We start from the raw sequence: 19,805 nt of genomic DNA, 5'->3' as shown, positions 1-19,805 counted from the left end.
CAAAAAAGTGCAGTTCGTGATACGGCGTACATCGGAGCGACCCCGAACGACTACTACTGCTGGGCATGCAACTCGTGCTTAGTCTGTATTATCGGGCTAGGTCGATATGTATGCCGGTCTTGGCAAGTCTTTGCGAGACCCATACTTGCTCCTATTCGACGATGGAGTTGTGACGAGTTTGCCATAGATGTAAGCACGGGGAGGCACATATGACATATGACAGCAGCTCAATAAAGTCTGCCCTGCGGTCATCCAATAGGTAGCAAACATGGAGGATCAGAAGGAAATCAGGTTTGCGATCCGTTCAGATAAAGTAACAATATCCGCGATGACCCCACCGATGCTCACAAGGATCATTGTCGCCCGGAACATCTTCCAGGTTGGAAGAAGTTCGAGCAATCACACATATTTGAGGCATTTTCCACTTGACATATCATATAACAAAAAGCAAATCTCGTTGACACTGACGGACCGTCTTCAGTACCCCCCAAGAAATTCACGACACAATGGGCGCTGTTCTGTCTTCGATTCCGGCGAGGCTGCTATTCGGCTTGCTGCTCGTGGGTCTCTATCCTGGATACCGCGCCATCTCGCCGAAGCCCTTACCCGGTATCCCTTACAATCGCGATGCAGCGAAGAAGATCTTCGGGGATATACCCGAAGTCATGAGTTATGTCATGAAAAAGAAGCAAATTTTCGTGAGTGGGACATCGCCGGCCGGCCGGCTGACAGCCGATGTGACGTTTACTCCAAGAACCTCCGCTGATAGTTTCTTAGTGTTGGCTCACTTCGCTCACGACAAGACATCAGAGCCCCATTGTGCAAGCATTTTTCAAGCCCGGAGAGTGGCCATGGGTCGTCGTCACGGATCCGTACGAAAGCCAGGACATCCTGCTCCGACGAACCAAGGAATTCGATCGTACCTTGTTCAAGGAGATGATCGGGGGAATCCTTCCGGAGCAGCATTCGCATTACCCGTCTACGGATGTCCACTTCAAGCATAACCGTAACTTGATTAACCACTTGATGGCGCCTACTTTCATCAGCCAAGTGAGCGCGCGAGAGGTCTATAACTCCGTGTGCACCTTGATCAAGGTATGGCAGGCCAAGTGTGACTTGGCCAAGGGACGGCCGTTCTCTGCCCACCACGATATCACGTATGCGGCCTTGGATGCCATCTTCGCATCTTCGTTTGGGCTCCCCGAGCAAGAGAGTAATACGATCCAGCGTCTAAAAGCAGTATTGGAGCATGCCCCACAGCTCAACATGTCGAAGGATCTGAACGAGCCCGTCGAGTTCCCAGAGGGTACCATTCCGACGATATTCGCCGCGGTCCTGACCATCCAAGATTCGGCGACGATCACACAAATGTCTCCCGCCCCGATCTTCGCCTCATGGATCTTGCGGAAGCTGCCCAAGATGAAAAAGGCCATCGCGACCAAGGATCAGTACATCCGTGACAAGGTGGCAAAAAGTGTAGAGCTCATCGAGAAGGCAAAGGCCACGGCACAAGAGCAACAGCAGCCAACAAGCGCTCTCCAATCCGTCCTACAGCGCGAGCGCGAGGTCGCCGAGAAGGAAGGTCGGCAGCCCGACTACTTTAAGTGCGCCATCGCCGACGAGTTCTTCGGGTTCACAATGGCGGGCCACGACACCACCGCCACGGCCACGGCGTGGGGCGTGAAGTACCTGACCGACCACCCCGCGGCGCAGGAGACCTTGCGCACCGCTTTACGGAGAGCGCTGCCGGACGCCCTGGCGCAGCAGCGGTCGCCGACATACCAGGAGCTCATCAAGGCGCACGTGCCGTACCTCGACGCCGTTATCGAGGAGATCACGCGCCACGCCAACACCATCGCCTTCGTCGCACGGAGGGCGATGCTGGACACGACCGTGCTGGGCCAGCGCATACCCAAAGGGACCGACGTGCTGCTGATGGCCAACGGGCCCGGGTACCTGGAGCCCAACATGCGGATCGCCGAGGACAAGCGTGACGGCGATGCCGAGAACGCCGTCATGCGCAGTCCCGGCGCCCGGCCGGACGGCGGCAAGTCCCTCACGAGCCTGTGGGACGATGCAAACATTGGGGCCTTCAAACCCGAGCGCTGGCTGAAGAGGGACCCCGAGTCGGGTACGGAGAGGTTCGACCCCATGGCGGGCCCGAACCTGGCCTTCGGGGCTGGGCTGCGGGGCTGCTTCGGCAAGAAGCTGGCGCTGCAGGCGCTGAAGTTGCAGTTTGCACTTTTCGTTTGGAACTTCAGATTGCTGGAGACGCCGACGGAGCTGAACAGCTACGATGCCGTGCAGAAGTTCGCACGAGAACCGACGCAGTGTTACCTCCGCCTGGAACGTGCCGACCTGTAGATACCCGATACTTTTTCTAATTTTGTACGTCTCGCTTTGGAGCATGTGGAATTGACATTGTATATGACAGGCTTGGTGCAGTCAAGTCGTAAATGTATGTGTAGATGTTACCTAGACTGCATGTTGACTTTGAGCAGTGAATCTGGCAAACAGCCTAAATGATAAGTCAGCAGACCCTGAAATATGTTGCGACATATTGTTAGCTTCAATGCGGTCGGAGACGTAGGGATACCCAATGGACTACAGGCGTAGTAAAAGGGGCACGAGTAGCACGAGATATTGATGCTGGGTCGTTAACGCCAGTTGAGAAGATAGAAGGATGTTCCTCAAATGAAGACTTTAGGGTATATTGATAAGCTTGAGACAGAAACCTAGCGCTACGTTTATTTCGCCACACCGTTCCGTCTTCTGCCACCGGCTTTGCTCCTCGAGATATGATTCTTGAGTGCATTCCTCGTGTCCACCAGACTTCGCTTCTGCTTCGACTTGGCCTTGCCCAAGGTCATCAAGAAGTTCTTCTTGCGGGCCTTCTCCTGGTTGGTGGTAGATTTGCCCTCAGCGTCCTTCTTGGACTTGCGGATGGCCTGCGTCGACTTGTGCTCGGATCGTTCACCCTTTCCTTCCTTAGCCTTGGCTATGCGCTCCTCCTTCGTGTCCTTACGCAGCCTGGCGGGGGCTTCGATCTGCTCCGCCGTCAAGCCTTCGTCGAAGTGACGCGATTGCTGTTCTCCCTTGCGCTTCTTGTGGCCCATGGCCTTGTCGATGCTCGCTTCCATGCGCAGCTCACGTAGTTTGGCCAGATCCGCCGGAGTCAAGATCGAAGTAGTTGCCAGCTTTGACAACTCTTCGAGTTCTTTAGCGGCATCACCTTCATCTTCGGGTTCCTCGGAGTCGCGCTTCTGCTTCTTGGGGGCTGGTTCATCCTCATCCTCAGAATCGCTGACTCTAATCCATTCACCGGAGTCACTGCTCTCATTGGAGGCGACCTCCCAGCCATCGTCCTCTTCCTCCTCCTCCTCCTCATCATTGTCATCACCGCCCTCTGACAAGCCCTTCTCGGCTCGCTTCCTCTTTCGCTCGTCTTCTTTCCACTTCGCGAGTAACTCGAGTCCCTCGATACCACCGACTTCTTGCTCACCGAATTTCTTCTGTCGTTGCTCGCCGCTCTTGAGGTTCATAGTCGCCTGCTTGCCGCGATCCTTCCTCTGAAGCATTTCGGCCGCTTGCTCACGATACAGAGAACGCAAGCCCCGCGCCGCCATTTGGACACCCTTGTCTTTAGACTTGATGTACTGAACAAGATCCTGCAATAAAGTGTCTGTCATGGCCAAGGGCTGTCTCGCACAAATCTCTCGAATTGCATTAAGACCAGCTGAGGCCACTTCGGCGGCAGCGGCTTCGCTGACGAATTCATTTGCGATCTTCTGTATCAGAACCTCTAGCACATCCGGAGGCACCAGCTCATGCGTAGCTTGTGCAAGGCAAGCCAGAAATGTGGTAACATTTTGCTGTCTAGGAGTGAGATGCTTGGTGAACCAGGAGTAAAGAGAGAGGAGAGTCAGCTGATGCAGACCAACCAGTCTCGTGATGAGCTGGAGGACCTGAAGCTTCGACTCCAGAGCCAATCTCGATTTTCCATGGAGATGTTTAGCAAAGAGCGCCTCTGAGAATCCCTGAGGGTCGTGCAGAAGATGCAATGCTGAGAAGTTGAGAGGGTTGGGTGCGTTCTTTTTCTTCTGGGCCCTCTTTACCTTGTCTACAGCCTTGTCCAGAGCCTTCTTCTTCTTCTTCGACTTCTTGTTGATGCCAATTTGATGCTTGACCTGCTTGATGTCGGGTGTTTCTTCGTCACTGCTTTCGTCCTGTAACTCTTCACGCTCCTGGTCACTGCCCAGGAAAAACCGGACGCCACCCACCATGACCTTTCCATTATCGGACAAGCATGCTTCCTTCATGATGGCGACCGGCTTGGCGTCGGTCCACAGCTGGCGACGCCACATTTCGCGAGTCAACTTGACTGCCCAAAGGCCCTTCGAGGATGTTCGGTCGCTCGTGACAAGAGTGAAGAGGGCATTCTGTACTGTGCGGTTCAACTTGTGGTTGATGGATTTGGTGTTGGAATTGCGTAGGTCGCTGAGGATCTTGGTGAAAAGCAGATGGCGCAGAGACTTGGAGGGCGTCGAGACAAGGATCGGAAGGAGGGTAGTAAGGAGATAACCCGAGTCGACTACATCTTTCCTCCTGAGAAGGACGAGACTAGTTACGATCTTCTCTCGCAGGTCGGACTCAAGCACAGCGTGGTGTTTCGTGAGCGTCTCCTTCAAGCCGTCGGCGAACCCGACAGTGTGCTCGGGGTACACTAAAAGGGCTCTTGTCAGCAAGAGTGTCGCGGCTGCATTGCAATGCAATGCAACGGGAGGCTGGGAGTCCAACTTACGATCGGCACAATGGGCAATCAGGTCTACCAGTTCTCTGTAGGAGATGAGGACGTTGGACTCGCTGGTGACTGGGGCGGCCAGAAACTGGTCTCTTGTCGACTCATACTGGTTCCATAGCTCGAGAAACTCTTTTTCGTAGGCCTGGGGATCTCGTCTGATTTTGTACTGCAAAGTCACCAGATCCGCCTCGGTCTTCTCGAGAGCAGTGCGGCCCATTGCGATTCTGTTGTTGGAGGTGAATCCAACTTGGTTGCCGTGTTGTCTGCTGGAGGTTGAAGACGGTATACAGGCGAGGATGGCTGGAGAAATTTCGATTCTGGGCTTATCGTACAGCGGATAAGAAACTTTTTGGTAGGCGCAGACCCCTGTAAATCCAGGTGGGGTCCAGACTCCAGCAGTCCCGGGAGGGGAGCTTATTTGGTGGGGGTTGAGTGAACGCGCTGGCCTGCGTACAAACGGGCCTTCATCGTGCTGCTAGTGCACCGAGCACTGCTGTCTTGAATGAAGCCAGGGGAAATTGCAAACAGCCCTCCTTTAATGGTGAAGATCTATCACACATACATAGAGCCATCCACCCTGGCACGCTGCCAGAGCCTGCTACACCCAGTCTTCCCTGCCAGTGTTTCTCACCAAACATCATACCTATCATACGTGCCGATGGAGCAAACACTGGCCCATGCACTGGGTGGTCTGAAATTGGCTGATGGTCAAATTGACCATCACGCTCGGGAGGCCAACCTCTCTTACCTTGTACAAGGCGGCTCCCTGACGACCAATGAGATACGCTTGCTCAGAGGCCTTCTGTCACAGTTTACCTTCCAGACCGACATTCTGTCAAAGCTGCCGGTTGAGCTTGTTATTGCTGTCGTGAGGCATCTGCAACTGCGCGACATTTGGTCCTGCCTGACAGTGTCCAAGACATGGAGGTCGAGGCTGATGAGCCAAGACATCAGCCGCGCATTATCAGATGTCCATTTTCCCGCAATATCATATACGTGGGGAGAGTCTGCGCGCCGCGGCACCAGTGCTGCCAAGAGCATCAGCTCGCTGTTCATACAAGCGGTGCGAGCTTCGCTGCGTTGCAACAAGACACCGTTTCGCTCGGAGCTGGTGAACAAGTTCTCTTGGAAATACGAACGATATTTCAGCATCAACCCGGAGGAATATGATCGGTACCCCAAGCCGTCCAACGACTCCGGACTAGCTTGCGATTCTCTGTATGCGTACGGTCGCATTGCCTGGGCATACGAGAGCCACACGTTCGTCATCGATTGCTTGAACACTTGGAAACGGAGAATTTATTCCTCCTCAAGTTCAAAGTTGTTCACGCCGGTTATGCAATTGGAGGCGTTGGGATCCAAGCTTCTGGTCGCTAGCGTCCTCAAACGGACCTTCTTTGCCTGGGATATCGAGACAGGCCGCCTAGAACAAGTCAAATTGCCCAGCTGGGTCCAGACATGCACAACTGAAGGGGATCGAGTAGCCTTCGTTACCAGAGACAAGCAATTATATGTTTGGAAATATGGAGCTTCGTTATTATCTGTGGATGTAACCAGCATCTCGCCGCCACTAGACGACGCCAAAGCGACGCCTGTGGCAATAGCACACCCAAACGATGAGGATACCATATTCATGGCAACGAAGAGGGTCTCTTCTGATAAAGCTACGACGCTTGTTGTCTACGAATTCAACAAGCTGAGGTTTGTGAGATCATATGAAGGCCAATTACCTGACGACATCAATCTCCAGTCCACCACGTCTGGATTTGGGGAAAAGGAGGTCCACTATTGGGCGGACTTCGAAAAGACCAACTCCTATGGGTTATATGCCTTGTGCCATACTGATGTAGGCAGGCAGAAACACCCCGACCAGCATGCTGGGCGAATCTGCACCACTCAATTCGACATATACCACAAACAGTTTGTTGAGCAGCGGTTCGAGCTGCCAATGTTCTATCCTAAGACAAAACACCGCGTATGGAACAACTGTCTCGTTTTCGGGGGTATGAAGTGGCTAGATGACGGAGAAATTACCGTTGTTGTCCATCAACCTGGCCTGGAACAACACCGGCCAGCTTCTCGGAGAGGAATCCCGTGGCTTGACACCGAGGCGGAGCCTGACTTTGAACATTTCGACCCCCATCCCCGAGCCATCATCCATGACGACAACTTCATGATTGCGCTTTTCTACAATGGTTACGTTGTGTGGCGTTTAGACTCGAGACCTTCTCGCCCGAAAGCAACAGCCCCGCAACCATCGTAAAGCCCGACGCCCACATCTTTCTCCTAGGAGAAGGTCCTCAGGCTTGGACTGCACTACTTCAACAGAAATTCACAAAACCACCAAATTGGAACATGAGACTGGATGGTAAAAACTTGATAATGAATGCTATTGGTCTCGGTCCATTCAAACCCAGGCTACACGTCCATGCGTGACAGATAGGATCCCCGACTTCCAATGCGGCTTTACGAAGAGAATAAATATAGTTGAACTCAAGCGGACTTAAGCAGAGACACACTGAGAGTAGTAGTCATTCTGCTTGACGCATTTCGCTCCAGACGCGCAGTTCGTTTCCCCGGTGTAACCAATACCCCCGCATTGCCCATACAGCGCTACACCCCCAGGCGAAGAAGTCGGGGCCGAGGCCGCCGATGAACTGGTTTTCGTGGTCAGAGTCGTCTGCGGCGCGGCAGAAGAAGTCAAAGTCGTCTTCGGAGCGGCACTCGAAGTGAGAGTGGTCTGCGGTGCGGCACTTGAAGTTGGTCGAGCGCTGGATGTGGGCGCCGGTTGAGGGTTTGATCCACCGCTGCCAGCTCCACAAGTTGCAACATCACCTCCAGGGGCTTTGTAGCTATCCGCCTTGAAGCCGTTGTAAAAGTTGGGGATGTAAATGTTGCTATCGGAGTCCTTGTAGGCGCCCGGTAGCGTGATCTTGGGGCTGCAGTCGGTGCTGCCAGTGCCAGTAATCTTGAGCTGAGCACAGCCAATGTAGAACTACCATATACCGTGTTAGAGTATGAGTTGGTAAGTAAGCGAGGGGCAATTCTCTATACATACCTGCGCACCCCCGACAGTCTGGGCTGCATGGAGAGCCAGCATCTCAGAACGAAGCTGTACCGAATGTTAGCAAGAATCAGGACAAGGTATGTAGAGCATATGCACTGGCTTACCAGATATTCACCACTGGCTAGGCCCTTGGGCAATGTGAAGGTATGGGTCATGTTGTCTGCCTCCATGATCTCGTTGGCCCACTTGCCGTCGACATAGTCCTGCTCGTCAATCTTGAACCAGCCAGCGCCGATGCCAGTCGCCTGGGAAGCATCGTCGACCGGGCCGTACAGCATGTGAGTGATAGGGCCGGGATGCGAGCTTTGGTCCCACTGGACTTTGATCTCCGAGCCTTCCTTGGCTGCAACGGTGTCAACGCCCGAGGGGACCTTGGCACCATTGACGTTGCAAACTATATCGTCGCTGGTTATATCGGTCTAACAGTAAATAAGCCATTAGAGAGAGCCATGACAAAGATGGGCTGATGGCAATAGCCAATAGTCAAACTTACCACTGGGCTATTGCTTGGCGGCATCCGAATGCCGGCTTGATAGCCTGGTGTCTCTCCATCGACCCAGAACTGATGGAAGTTCTGGTGCGCCGTGGCCGCTGAGAACAAAGATGCGATAACAGTCGTCTTCAACATTGTATCGGTTTACCGGTCAGTGTCTTGGATCGTGTATCCCTATGAACACCGGACGGCTCAGAGCCTATATACATATCTACTCGGACATAGGAGCTACCCATTTCTGGGGAGACTCCTTTCATTGGCGGAATTCAAATCATCGTAAGACCTGCTGGTGAGGCCATCGTCAATAGGCGAACCACGAAACAATAAGATTTGCCAGATGTTCACAGCTCGGCAAGCGCCTGTCAACGGACCGAAATGGGTCCTCGGGGCGTGACCCTTTCGGTAGAGCTATCTTATATAACGGGGGCAGGATCATGTTTCGTGTCGCAAGACCCCTTCTACAGCATGCAATCACCGAGAGTTTGGAAGCTTGCCTTATAAAGCGGCGTTTCGAAACAGCTGTGGGAGAATTCCAGCATTGATATTCGTGGAGAATTCTGCAGCGCCCGAGTCCGGACCTTGATTGAGGTTGATGAAGCAAAGGAAGTGGATTTTTCCACCAGTTCGTGCCAAGGCGGAATGTGTCTCTCCACATCCGGGTTTGGAGTTGAGCGCGATCCAAGTGCCATCTCCATGTACTTAATGCATCTATGCGAACCTCTTTGATGGCCATTCAAGAGTAAGGCTGACTTGGTTATATGGCTGCGGCGATATGACGAAGTTTGCGTGCTCAAAAGGCGCTCAAAACTCGGTGATTGGAAACAAGTGTAAGTACTTTCAGCGCATTGGGATGTGTTGTCGCCGTGCCGCCCTTTAGGTAAGTATGTACTCACTACATATGCATCCTAATGACTGGACATCTACTGTACTGTAGGTTGACAAGTGCGACCACGCAAGCTCTGAAGCGCCACGCGACAAAATCGAAAATGCTACGTCGTACTTACTCACACATCGTCATAGCCAGCACGCTGGGACCGGATCATACCAATGGCTAATCCACGGCTTCCGGCATCGATTCAGTCAGACTGGGCTTGGGCCCGTGGAGTTTTGATCCTGGAGAACGCGAACACACATGACTCGACACGAGCCATGATGAACATTGGGCTGATCTTATGCGAGTGTACACGGACGCGCGCGCATTGGCAGATGCCATGGGTACTGTACCTACGTACGGTGTACCTAGTGCGTTTAATGTTGTGTTACCGGAGCAGAGCTATCAGTCTCAACTGAAAGTGTCCCTTAGCAGAACCCTGAGAAGCTTCGGCAGGTATGTAAGGTTTGAGATAACGCTCCAAGAAAGATGTTCATTGTTGTCACGAGGCCCAATACGGATGTCAGCAGTTCAAATAGCTTCAAAGATGTGGAAATATAGGACGCCTAACCAAGCTACCAAGCGCAACACGTCCACGTTTCTTGGGCAGTTTGGGGGCGCCGTTGGTCCTTTAGTGAATCCGATAGGCACTTGCAGGCCCCAATTAGACCGATGGCGGGGGCGGCGACTGTTACAGGCACGACGCCTCACTGCAAGGAACCCACTAAAGCGGCCCAGAAAATGCGACATAGCTCGATAAGACTGGATGCTGCCTGATATCGGAGCTCGTCATAATCATAGCAGCTGACGATACCTGGATCTAAGACCAACATCCCCCAAAAGGAATACCAATCCAATCAATCTTCTATGACAATGTCCACATGATCATCTCCTTCCCACCGCACGCGCCTTTAAAGCGCCCCTGATTACAAGCAGATGCGACCTGCGCCATAAAGTCCATCTATCCTCCTGCACAAACGCCTTCTTCAGTGTTGCGTTTGACCCCGAACGACCCGACGCAGCGAACGAACCTCCAACTCGCCATCGCCATGGCTTCCACCTCCGTATCAGACGACCGGGCGCCGCTCCTACGACCCTCGTCTCCGGCGTCTACTCTTGGGCCCCTGAGCTCCAACAGCTCTATACTCGATGGATCGAGAACCACCTCCTACCGAGCCAAGACGCGCTTCTTGCGCATCATGGCATTTATCGGGTCGCTTCTGGCTGCCGCTGCCGCCGGTACCATCACCGTCTTCTCGCTGTACGGCCCCAGTTTCCAGTCGCGTTTGCGCTTCACGCAATTCGAAATCAATGGCGTCGCCAGCGCCATGAGCCTTGCGCTCTACATCCCAGTTCCACTGATCGGATACATGTGCGACCGCACCGGCCCGAGCCGGATCGCCCTGATTTCGGCCGTGCTACTGGGCGGAGGCTACGGGCTCGCAGCCGGACTATATCGCAAAGGAGATATCGCGCTGGGCGGACTCGGGCGTAAGGACCCTATCCTGTTCCCATTCATGGTGTTTGCGTTTGTTCTTATCGGTGCTGGCACCGCTTGCGTATACGTCGCATCCGTCACGACGTGCGCCAAGAACTTCAGCAAGGGCAAATACCGCGGCTTGATGCTCGTGGCACCGATAGCAACCCTTGGGTTCAGCGGAGTCCTGGTCAGTCAGGTGGCAAGCCGGATCCTATACGAGAAACACGCGGACGGCTCCCGAGGCGAATTCAGCGTCTTCTATTTCTTTGTGTTCCTCTCCGTCTGCCTGACCTTTGTTGGTCTGTTTGGCACCTTCACTCTCCGCATCATTGACGAAGACGAGCTCATCAATGAAGCTGTTGACGAGCTTGAGAGGAGTGGTCTCCTCGAAGGAAGCGAAATCTTCAGGCGACGATCTACCACTTCTTCAGGCTACGGCATTGCTAGCGCTGGCGGAGACGCCGAGGACGGCGGCTTTATCAACTCCATCAAAGACCATGAGGATGACAACGATGCCTTGAAAAAGACATGGTTACTCAATAGCGAGACTCGACGCTTCCTGTCAGACCATACTATGTGGTGGTTCGCTCTGGGCTTCTGGCTCATAATCGGGCCAGGCGAAGCTTTCATTAACAACTTCGGTACCGTCATCGGGACTCTACACACGCCGCAAATCAGTGAGAGTATAACAACTCCGGCAACCCACGTCTCGATCATTGCTGCTACCAACACTGTGGCTCGTCTTGTTGTCGGCTCCCTGAGCGATTTTGCTTCGCCGAAGCCACAAAGTGCCCATCTGCAAGGTGGTCTACACTCATCGCATGCACCAGCTGGTCAAAGAATCACCATTTCACGCATCGCTCTGATTATTACGGCGGGCATCATCATCTCCTTAGGTACCCTGATTCTGGCAACTGGAGCTATCCAGGAGCATGGTGATCGGTTCTGGATCGTGTCCAGCTTGATTGGGGCTGGCTATGGTGGCCTTTTCAGCCTGATGCCTATTATTGTTACCATCATCTGGGGCGTGGAAAACTTCGGCACCAACTTCGGAATCGTTGCCTTGTTTCCGGCCATCGGATCGACCATGTGGGGTCTGATCTACTCCGCCGTCTACGAAGCCGGCGCCAACACGTCTTCTCCAGCCACCCATTCCGAGGACGATACTTTCTGCTACGGCACAAAGTGTTACTCCATCACGTTCTGGGCGATGACTGCTTCGATTTGGGTGGGTTGCGGGATGATCTTCTGGGCATGGAAAGGGAGGAACGGCTGGGCTCAGCGTGGTGTTGTGATCTAGTTGACCTTCTTTTTGCGGATGGACCAACACTTGATTTCTTCTTAGACTGCACATACTCCCACGTTGTTGGTTACATATTTCGTCTATGCCAATAGAAGTCCCGGGTCAATGGACCAGTTTGCCAACCCTCAGCGACACCGGCACCTTGACTACATGTTCTACCACTAGTCTACCTACTCCACAAGCCAAGTCGAGCACGTGAGTACGACAAAGGATCGGCACTGGGAAGTTCCAGGAATCACTCTGCTTCTCTACGTAGTATGTCAGATCCAGGTGTGCATTGCATGCTTGACTTCCATATCTGGTTCGACGACCGAGGTCAAGTGACCTTAGCCTGGACTCGGGAGTTGTAACCTTATATCGCAGAACAACACCTCATTCGGCTCACTGCTTCGCGCAACGAAGGCATCGCACCGTCTTCGTATCTAGAATTATCGTCTTCGATGCCGAGAGCTGCGTATACGACCGTGGCTCGCCCGAATATTCACATGCCATAAGCACTATACCGTGAAGGGGACGGATTGCTGGGTATCCAGCTCGAATCCCAATATCTACAAAGCTGAGCTGCTAGGGGTGGGCTTCGGGAGAAAGCAAACGTCATGACCAGGATAATTGGGGTGGAAGACTTGGCGCCATGCTTTAGTAGAAGGACGGCAGTTCCGCGTACGAGCTCATTACTAGATTCGGATGTCTGTCTTTTTTAAAGAGCTCCCGAATACGACTTGTGGGAGAAAGCTATAGGTAGGCGCAGAAGGGCGTGCTGTGTCTCGGCCGAAAAGCACATGGGAAAGTAAGAAGAGCATGGAGAGGAGAGTGTGCGAGAAGAGGGTGTGAAAGGATTCCGGCATATAAGGAAGTAGGTACGGCCATTGCACCCAAGATGGGGAAGCATAATGTTGCGTGTTCCGTATGGGTTGTCAGCTACATGTACATTGACATCAGCCAACGTTGACTGGTACGACTACTGTGAATAGTCCAGAAGCATACCTATAGTAGTACCCTCCACTCCCCGGTGGGGCCTCTGTCATCCGCACGGGAATGGACGATGCAAGAAAAAGCCCGGCAGGCAGAATAGATTGCGGGGAAGACGATGCAACCCGCCGGGCGTCGATTGGGTCGTTTCTTCAACGCCGCCATGCGCGGATCACGTATATTCCCAAGATATCACCGACATTTTCCATGCATGTCGCAGTCCTCTGGCGGCCCCCAGCCAACCAAACCAAGCCTTCCAGCCAGCCAACAAACCTGTTGAATCACCAACCATACGACGAATTATTTGATCACCTACACACCATCTCTGACGCCCAACTGCGCAACATTCGGGACATGCGCCGAGGAACCCCCCTCCTTCCTCACCCAACCAGCCCGCGGCTACTCACTCTTCTTCCCTTACCGCTGGTCTGACTAGCGATGGTCCTGCCTCGGTCCATGTCTGTTTGTATGCAGGCACCCAGCGTGTCGAATCTTTTTATCATGTGGTGCAGCGGCGGGAATGGCACGAAATGAAACGGGGCACCGGGAATGTGCCATGCAACAATCATGATCGCCAAGCGGCATTCCTCGAATTCTCTTGATGCTTAGGCGGCAGAAGCAAGCAAGCAAGCAGCAGTAACGGCAATGCAAGGTAGCCAAGCAAGCCTACTTTCGCAAGCCTCTACCCATTCACCTACATCCATTTCGTTCCGGCCCCATTTGGCCAGTTGTGCCCGGCCACATGGTTGGTGACACGGCGTGGCTCGGGTCTTCTCTACCAGAAAAGCAAATGCATGAGCGGGATCTGCGGGACACAATAAGCGGGGAGGCGTTGGGATTGCCCCTGCCCTGCCCAACGGTTACTATTTGTCCAAGGCCTTGCCTCCAACTCCCGCTACGCCGGCCTCCAGAAGCTAAGTTGGCTTCTCGGAGCTGGCGACAATACAGGAAATAGCTGCGACGGCCGCAGCACACATCTGCTTCACCCATTCATGATCTTCGGGGTCGGAGAACCCGTCAGCTGGACGGACGATGGCTACCCAACATCCAGATCGGCCCCTAAGGCTGAAGGGGCCCCTGTTCCAATCCTTAAAGTAGGCCGGGAAAGGGCCTCGTGATGAGCCCATACCGTTACCTGGTTGCCTAAAGGGGAAAATGGTGAAGACGCCAGTCAAGCTGAGGTATCGCTATAAAGATTGCCATAAGTCCTCCGTATCAGGCTTCATGTTGTCTTGCCTGGTGGTCACAGCCCCGTGCCTCTGGTATCCTCTCCTTCTTCCTCTTCTCGTTCCTCTGCCCCCTTCTCCCCCTTGGCCTGTTCCTGGGTTGAGCCTGCTCTCGCTTTTTTGAAAAGCCCTGTAGACGGTTCTCACCATGAAGACGTCTTGGTTCTCTGTCGTCGTGGCTGCGGTGTTGTCCGGCTCGGCGCTTGCTCTGCCTGCATCTGCGGCTGCTCCCGAACCTGTTCCGACTCTCGAGCCGGCTCCTGCTCCTGCCCCTGATGCCACCGTGGAAGTTCAGGCTATAGCCAAGACAACAGTGGCTATCCCAGCGGGAACCGTTATTGGCTCTGTGCTAGCAGGGGTTGAGAACTTCGGAGGTTAGTACCTACAAGCAATCTGTCATATGAATTGCTTTTTCGTTTGCATCTGTCTCGGGATATATTCATTCAAAAACCTGTGTATCATGCCTGGCAATGTCACAACATTGGTGGGCTCTTGTGAAGCTAACTATCATCGTTACTATCATAGGCATGCCCTTTGCGAAACCACCGGTGGCGTCTCTGCGCTTAAGACCGCCCCAGAGGCTCACTGAGAGCTTCGGGACCATCGATGCAACTGGAGCAGGGCCATCGTGTCCTCAGATGTTCTTGTAAGTTACCATATGACAGCTCAAGTTTATATACAGAAGCTTACCTGGATATTAGCACGACGGGTGGCAATGAGTTCATACCGAAGGTGATAGGTAACCTGATCAACACTCCGCTCTTTCAGGTGGTCACGCAGCAGACCGAAGATTGCTTGACGATGAGAGTCCAGCGACCTGTTGGTACCAAGGCAGGTGACAAACTGCCGGTCTTCTTGTAAATGACCCTTCCCACCTTTGCGGAGAGTATGTGGGACTAATAAAAACCCAGCTGGATCTTCGGGGGTGGCTTCGAATTAGGGTCCCCGCAAATGTACGATGCTACAGCCTTGCTGGCCAGCGCCGTTGCTCAGGGGAAGCCCTTCATTTTTGCCGCGGTCAACTACAGAGTTGCCGGCTTTGGCTTCTTGCCAGGCAAGGAGATCCTGGCGGATGGCGCTGCTAACTTGGGGCATCTTGATCAAAGGTCAGTTCTTATTTCCAACAGACCCTGGCTTATGGGTCACTGAAGCCGACTCATATGGTCGCCTCAAGAACCGACGAATACTGATGGCTCTACAGAATGGGCCTCGAGTGGGTGGCAGATAATATCGAGGCTTTTGGTGGTGATCCTGAAAAGGTCACCATCTGGGGTGAGAGCGCTGGTGCCATTAGTGTCTTCAATCAGATGGCACTCTACGATGGTAATAACACCTACAACGGGAAGCCGTTGTTCCGTGGTGCTATCATGAACAGCGGTACTATCCTCCCTACAGACCCTGTGGATTGTGAGAAGTGCCAGGTTGTCTATGATATGGTGGTCACGACAGGTGGCTGTTCCGGTGCCGCGGACACACTCGAGTGCCTGCGCGGTCTGAGCTACGACAAGTTCCTGAATGCGGTCAACAGCGTGCCCGGCCTCCTCAGCTACTCCTCGATCGCGCTTTCGTACATGCCGCGTCCGGACTTCAGCGCGCTGACCGCGAGTCCCGAAGTGCTGGCACAGGAGAAAAAGTACGCTGCGGTGCCCATGATCATCGGCGACATGGAGGACGAGGGCACCATCTTTGCCCTCTTCCAAGGTAACATCACCACGACGAACAAGCTGGTGTACTACCTGAGCGACCTCTTCTTCACCAAGGCCACGCGCGACCTGGTCAGCCAGCTGGTCGAGACGTACCCGGCCTCCATTACGGCGGGCAGCCCCTTTGGCACGGGCATCCTGAACGCCATCTACCCGCAGTACAAGCGGCTGGCGGCCATCCTAGGCGACCTGGCCTTCACGCTGACGCGCCGGGCCTTCCTGGACGTAGGGGCGCAGGTCAACCCGGACGTGCCCTCGTGGTCGTTCCTGGGCAGCTGGAACTCGGGCACGCCCATCCTGGGCACCTTCCACGCGGCGGACATCCTGCAGATCTTCTACGGGGTGCTGCCCAACTACGCGAGCCGGTCGACGCAGACGTACTACTTCAACTTCCTCTACCACCTGGACCCCAACGGCGACGGGACGGCTTCGACCGGTCTGCCCGCGTGGCCGCAGTGGAAGGTCGGCAAGAAGCTGATGCAGTTCTACAACGACCGCAGCACTCTCCTGGCGGATGACTTCAGGAGTGCGTCGTATGATTTCATCACCAATAACATTGGGTCACTCCGTGTGTGAATGAGGGTTGGTGGTATTGGGTACATTGTTTGGGGGGTTTTCTTACGAGGCTACAAGAGCAAACCTTAGTTGCTAGCTTGGTTCCGGGGACCGGACGAGCTCTTTTGAAGTCAGTCACAGCAGGCATGAACCCTTCCAAGATGCCACTTGAGCTTTGTTGGGCGGTCTGGGCAGATCCTCTCAAGAGGCATCAAATCGGATACATGCATCTATCCAACGTCTACGGCTGGGGTTGGCTATCATACAAACCACACAAAACAAGCTTACGTACGTAGGCAGGACAGGTGTAGCCAAACACACCAAGCTGTTGATTGACGTTGATGGGAATGTGTTTGCGCTATATGGCATGCTGATTTGGTCCTTCCTCATTGGTCCCCCTTGTCCCCCCGGGGGCTAAGCAACTAAACTACGACTTACTTACTAGAGTAAGCACTCTGGAAGGATGTGCGGAAGGAGGGATTCACTTATGCAACCTGGCAAAATTGAAGTGAGGCAGGCGCTCGGGCGGAGTTTGGTCCATCTCAGACAAGACTCGGCTACCTGGACACCGGTTTTGCCTCCTTCAATACCTGCCATGCCTGTGGTCGTTCGAATTCCCGGACAGCCAGTTGCCACTGATGAAGGTCGAGATATACTCACGCACGGTCGGCAGAGGCGGGCGGTTGGGAGACATGCTCGATGGATCGACTCCTGGAGGTCCAAGTGCCCTTCCTTTCTCGCACCGACTCCATCCATCCTCCTACTCCTTCTTATACTTCATTCAAACCCTACTCCAAGCTTACCCGTCTTTCAATAAAAGAGGAATGGTGCACATATGATTCAAGCAGTTCACCGTTGTTGATAAAAGCCTAACCTACAAACGCTCGGGCGGTACCCGTCAAGTGTCTTAGAGTGACGGTCAGCATTCCATGTGGGAGTCGTGGGCGCACACACATCCCACGAGGCCCCGGACGCAGGGAGCCAGACAAGCACAATGACGGACGTCGGCTCGCCTCGCGGGGCCGGATAACAGGCTTAAGACCACAGCCATGACAATCAATCGTGATTCTTAATCTTTATCTTCCCGCTTCCTTGCTTCTTCGACCCCTATAGAGGAGGACTTATCGCAAATATCTTATTCGGGTCACCAGTCACCATCGAACAGGACGCCCAGAGCCACTGCCAATCTTACCAGGTGTGCTTTCTTCCAGCACCTATCGGCTACGGGCACGATTATAGTCGTCGCCGCCATGGACAACCTCCAGCCAAGCGAACTCCAGACCCAGCGGCTCATTATTGCCGTGGTAACAGCATGTATCACACTAGCGACAGCGTCTTTCGCGCTGCGCTGTGGTTCGCCGCTGCGTCAGGGAGGCTCAAAGGACTGGATTGGTGATTACTGGATGGCTGGCGTACTGTTGCTGTGTCTCGGTATGAATGCCAGTGAATACATGGGTGAGCAGTCCCCTGGCTAGGCGAAACTGATATCGATATGCTTACATTGTTCAGGGGTTCAATACGGCTACGGGACTCACGCAAGCCATCTTTCGCCTGGCATGGTGATAAGTTTTAAACAGGTAAGAAGGGTACCCAAGTGCATCGGGAGAGTCGCTAACAGTTGGGGCGTAGAACCTGTACGCGTCCATGTTGCTTTGGACCGTCAGCACCGTTGGTGTCAAGATTGGCATCCTCCTATCCTACTGGCGTCTGAGCCCGCCGCCAAATCATTCCATGTTCCAGAAATGCATAATCGGCTTCGCCATTTGCTCGATATGTCTGTTTTTCGTTAACTCGATTGGGTTCGCCGCGCAGTGCCTCCCAGTTTCGAGCTTTTGGGCAGCCACCCCTGACCCAGCGCAATCGCAATGCCTCAACAGGACCTCGTTCTACTTCGCCTCAACTTCTATCAACTCTTTATTGAATATCGGTCTTCTGGTGCTGCCTTTGCCGGTGGTCTGGTCCTGGCAAACCTCTAGGAGACGAATCGTTGCCTCGGCACTTCTTTTTATGCTCGGAATCTTGTAGGTCTTTGCAACGCTCTTGAGGGTAATCTTGGGTTTCACGACATCACACTGAAACTTGTCTTATCTCTAGTGCTTTGGTTGCCAGCATTGTCCGCGTTGCAGTGGTCAGCCTCATCGATTGGAACGATGTAACTTGTAGGTCTCTTACACCATCGAGGAAAAACAGCATTGGTTGCTAAAATGGTACCAGACACGTTTGTTAGCTATAACATCTGGGGTGTCGTAGAAGTTCTCGTAGGCTTCACTTGCGCGAACCTCCTCTCGGCAGGCCCCCTGATCGCCAGGTGGCTGCGTATGGACGATACCGATTCTTCGGGGCAGGACTATCGGCAATTCAAAAAGGCCTACATCAAACGCCACGACAGCCACGGGACCACCGCTGAGGCCATTGCACGCATCCTCGCCACTCCGAGCCCTGGGCCCACCTTGATGAGTATGACTGGCCTGACTACTACCACTGCCGGCGACGACACAGTACGATGGACCAACACACCCACCCCGGTCTTTTCCTCGTACGGTAGATCCCACACGAACATGCAGCAGGAGCGGGAGCGGGAACAACAGCAGCAGACGCCCGAAGAAGCCGGCGAGGAGAACGACTCGATCCATGAGCTAATAAATCAGGGCGCGCTGATGGGCAGCCTACGCAGCGCGACGCCCTCCTCGCGGTGCGTGACGCCTTCGTCGATGATAGGACCTGGATCGCGTTGCGTGACCCCCACGACGCCCTCCACGCCGTCGACCCCCGGTGGACCAATGCACATGTCCCAAAACCACCTGCGGCGCCAAGTCTCGCGCATTAGCAGCCGGTCTAGCATACGCTCCTCGTTTGGTGACATCCAGGTCCGTCGCGTGGTCGTGATGCGGGTCGAGGACGTCGAACCAGGGCACCGCGGCCAGTCCTTCGAGACGCACGTCACAAGCTGTGATGACGTAAATAGTTATCACTCGTCGGAAAGGGGTTTGAACTTGGATACGCCGCCCAGCTAGATCCAGAAGCTAAACTGACTTCCATCTTCGCCGCACAACAGACCAGCTCTGTACTACCACTACTTAATACCTTACATCACTATTAGACGGCGAAAATGACGGATTTGTCAAATTTGGAGGACATGTCATCCATTATTCTTTTGTACATATAGGCCTACGCCACAAACCGACGCCTGCACCTATTTTCCTTTTACGGCTTTTTAGATAACAAGTATCTTTAATAGACTTGTAAGATTTCCATCACCATGTAATTCGAATAGGAAAGTTAAAAGTGAAATCAAACAATCGTTTACTCCTATTCCGGCCGTGACGCTACGCTAATG

At 53.7% G+C, this 19,805-nt stretch overlaps 8 protein-coding genes across 8 annotated transcripts; 6 read left to right on the top strand and 2 right to left on the bottom strand.

Moving 5' to 3' along the window:
• Window positions 1–506: 506 nt before the first annotated feature.
• PG986_009528 (uncharacterized protein) lies at window positions 507–2,364 on the top strand (the record flags this gene model as incomplete). The annotated part of the gene is made up of 2 exons (XM_066845750.1): window positions 507–698; window positions 778–2,364. The coding sequence occupies 2 exons, from the start codon at window positions 507–509 to the stop codon at window positions 2,362–2,364; spliced, it is 1,779 nt and encodes a 592-aa protein (XP_066698148.1).
• Window positions 2,365–2,747: 383 nt separating this feature from the next.
• On the bottom strand, window positions 2,748–5,018 carry PG986_009527 (Protein SDA1; the record flags this gene model as incomplete). Its single annotated transcript, XM_066845749.1, has 1 exon — window positions 2,748–5,018. One exon carries the CDS (start codon window positions 5,016–5,018, stop codon window positions 2,748–2,750), a length of 2,271 nt encoding a protein of 756 aa, XP_066698147.1.
• Window positions 5,019–5,459: 441 nt separating this feature from the next.
• On the top strand, window positions 5,460–7,064 carry PG986_009526 (uncharacterized protein; the record flags this gene model as incomplete). Its single annotated transcript, XM_066845748.1, has 1 exon — window positions 5,460–7,064. One exon carries the CDS (start codon window positions 5,460–5,462, stop codon window positions 7,062–7,064), a length of 1,605 nt encoding a protein of 534 aa, XP_066698146.1.
• Window positions 7,065–7,304: 240 nt separating this feature from the next.
• On the bottom strand, window positions 7,305–8,496 carry PG986_009525 (glycosyl hydrolase family 61-domain-containing protein; the record flags this gene model as incomplete). Its single annotated transcript, XM_066845747.1, has 4 exons — window positions 7,305–7,796; window positions 7,860–7,913; window positions 7,973–8,287; window positions 8,362–8,496. The coding sequence occupies 4 exons, from the start codon at window positions 8,494–8,496 to the stop codon at window positions 7,305–7,307; spliced, it is 996 nt and encodes a 331-aa protein (XP_066698145.1).
• Window positions 8,497–10,281: 1,785 nt separating this feature from the next.
• Window positions 10,282–12,012, top strand: PG986_009524 (uncharacterized protein; the record flags this gene model as incomplete). Its single annotated transcript, XM_066845746.1, has 1 exon — window positions 10,282–12,012. One exon carries the CDS (start codon window positions 10,282–10,284, stop codon window positions 12,010–12,012), a length of 1,731 nt encoding a protein of 576 aa, XP_066698144.1.
• Window positions 12,013–14,358: 2,346 nt separating this feature from the next.
• PG986_009523 (putative triacylglycerol lipase V precursor) lies at window positions 14,359–16,489 on the top strand (the record flags this gene model as incomplete). Its single annotated transcript, XM_066845745.1, has 5 exons — window positions 14,359–14,584; window positions 14,736–14,856; window positions 14,912–15,067; window positions 15,122–15,316; window positions 15,412–16,489. The coding sequence occupies 5 exons, from the start codon at window positions 14,359–14,361 to the stop codon at window positions 16,487–16,489; spliced, it is 1,776 nt and encodes a 591-aa protein (XP_066698143.1).
• Window positions 16,490–17,718: 1,229 nt separating this feature from the next.
• PG986_009522 (uncharacterized protein) lies at window positions 17,719–18,493 on the top strand (the record flags this gene model as incomplete). Its single annotated transcript, XM_066845744.1, has 3 exons — window positions 17,719–17,923; window positions 17,978–18,045; window positions 18,098–18,493. 3 exons carry the CDS (start codon window positions 17,719–17,721, stop codon window positions 18,491–18,493), a joined length of 669 nt encoding a protein of 222 aa, XP_066698142.1.
• Window positions 18,494–18,672: 179 nt separating this feature from the next.
• PG986_009521 (uncharacterized protein) lies at window positions 18,673–19,482 on the top strand (the record flags this gene model as incomplete). The annotated part of the gene is made up of 1 exon (XM_066845743.1): window positions 18,673–19,482. The coding sequence occupies one exon, from the start codon at window positions 18,673–18,675 to the stop codon at window positions 19,480–19,482; it is 810 nt and encodes a 269-aa protein (XP_066698141.1).
• Between the last annotated feature and the right edge of the window lie 323 nt (window positions 19,483–19,805).

The sequence above is a fragment of the Apiospora aurea genome (assembly GCF_038362705.1).
Source record: "Apiospora aurea strain CBS 24483 chromosome Unknown utg000006l_segment0_segment0, whole genome shotgun sequence".
In the NCBI taxonomy this organism is placed as follows: Eukaryota; Fungi; Ascomycota; class Sordariomycetes; order Amphisphaeriales; family Apiosporaceae; genus Apiospora; species Apiospora aurea.
Note: the sequence above shows the minus strand (reverse complement) of the source record. Positions and strands in the feature narration are given on the sequence as shown.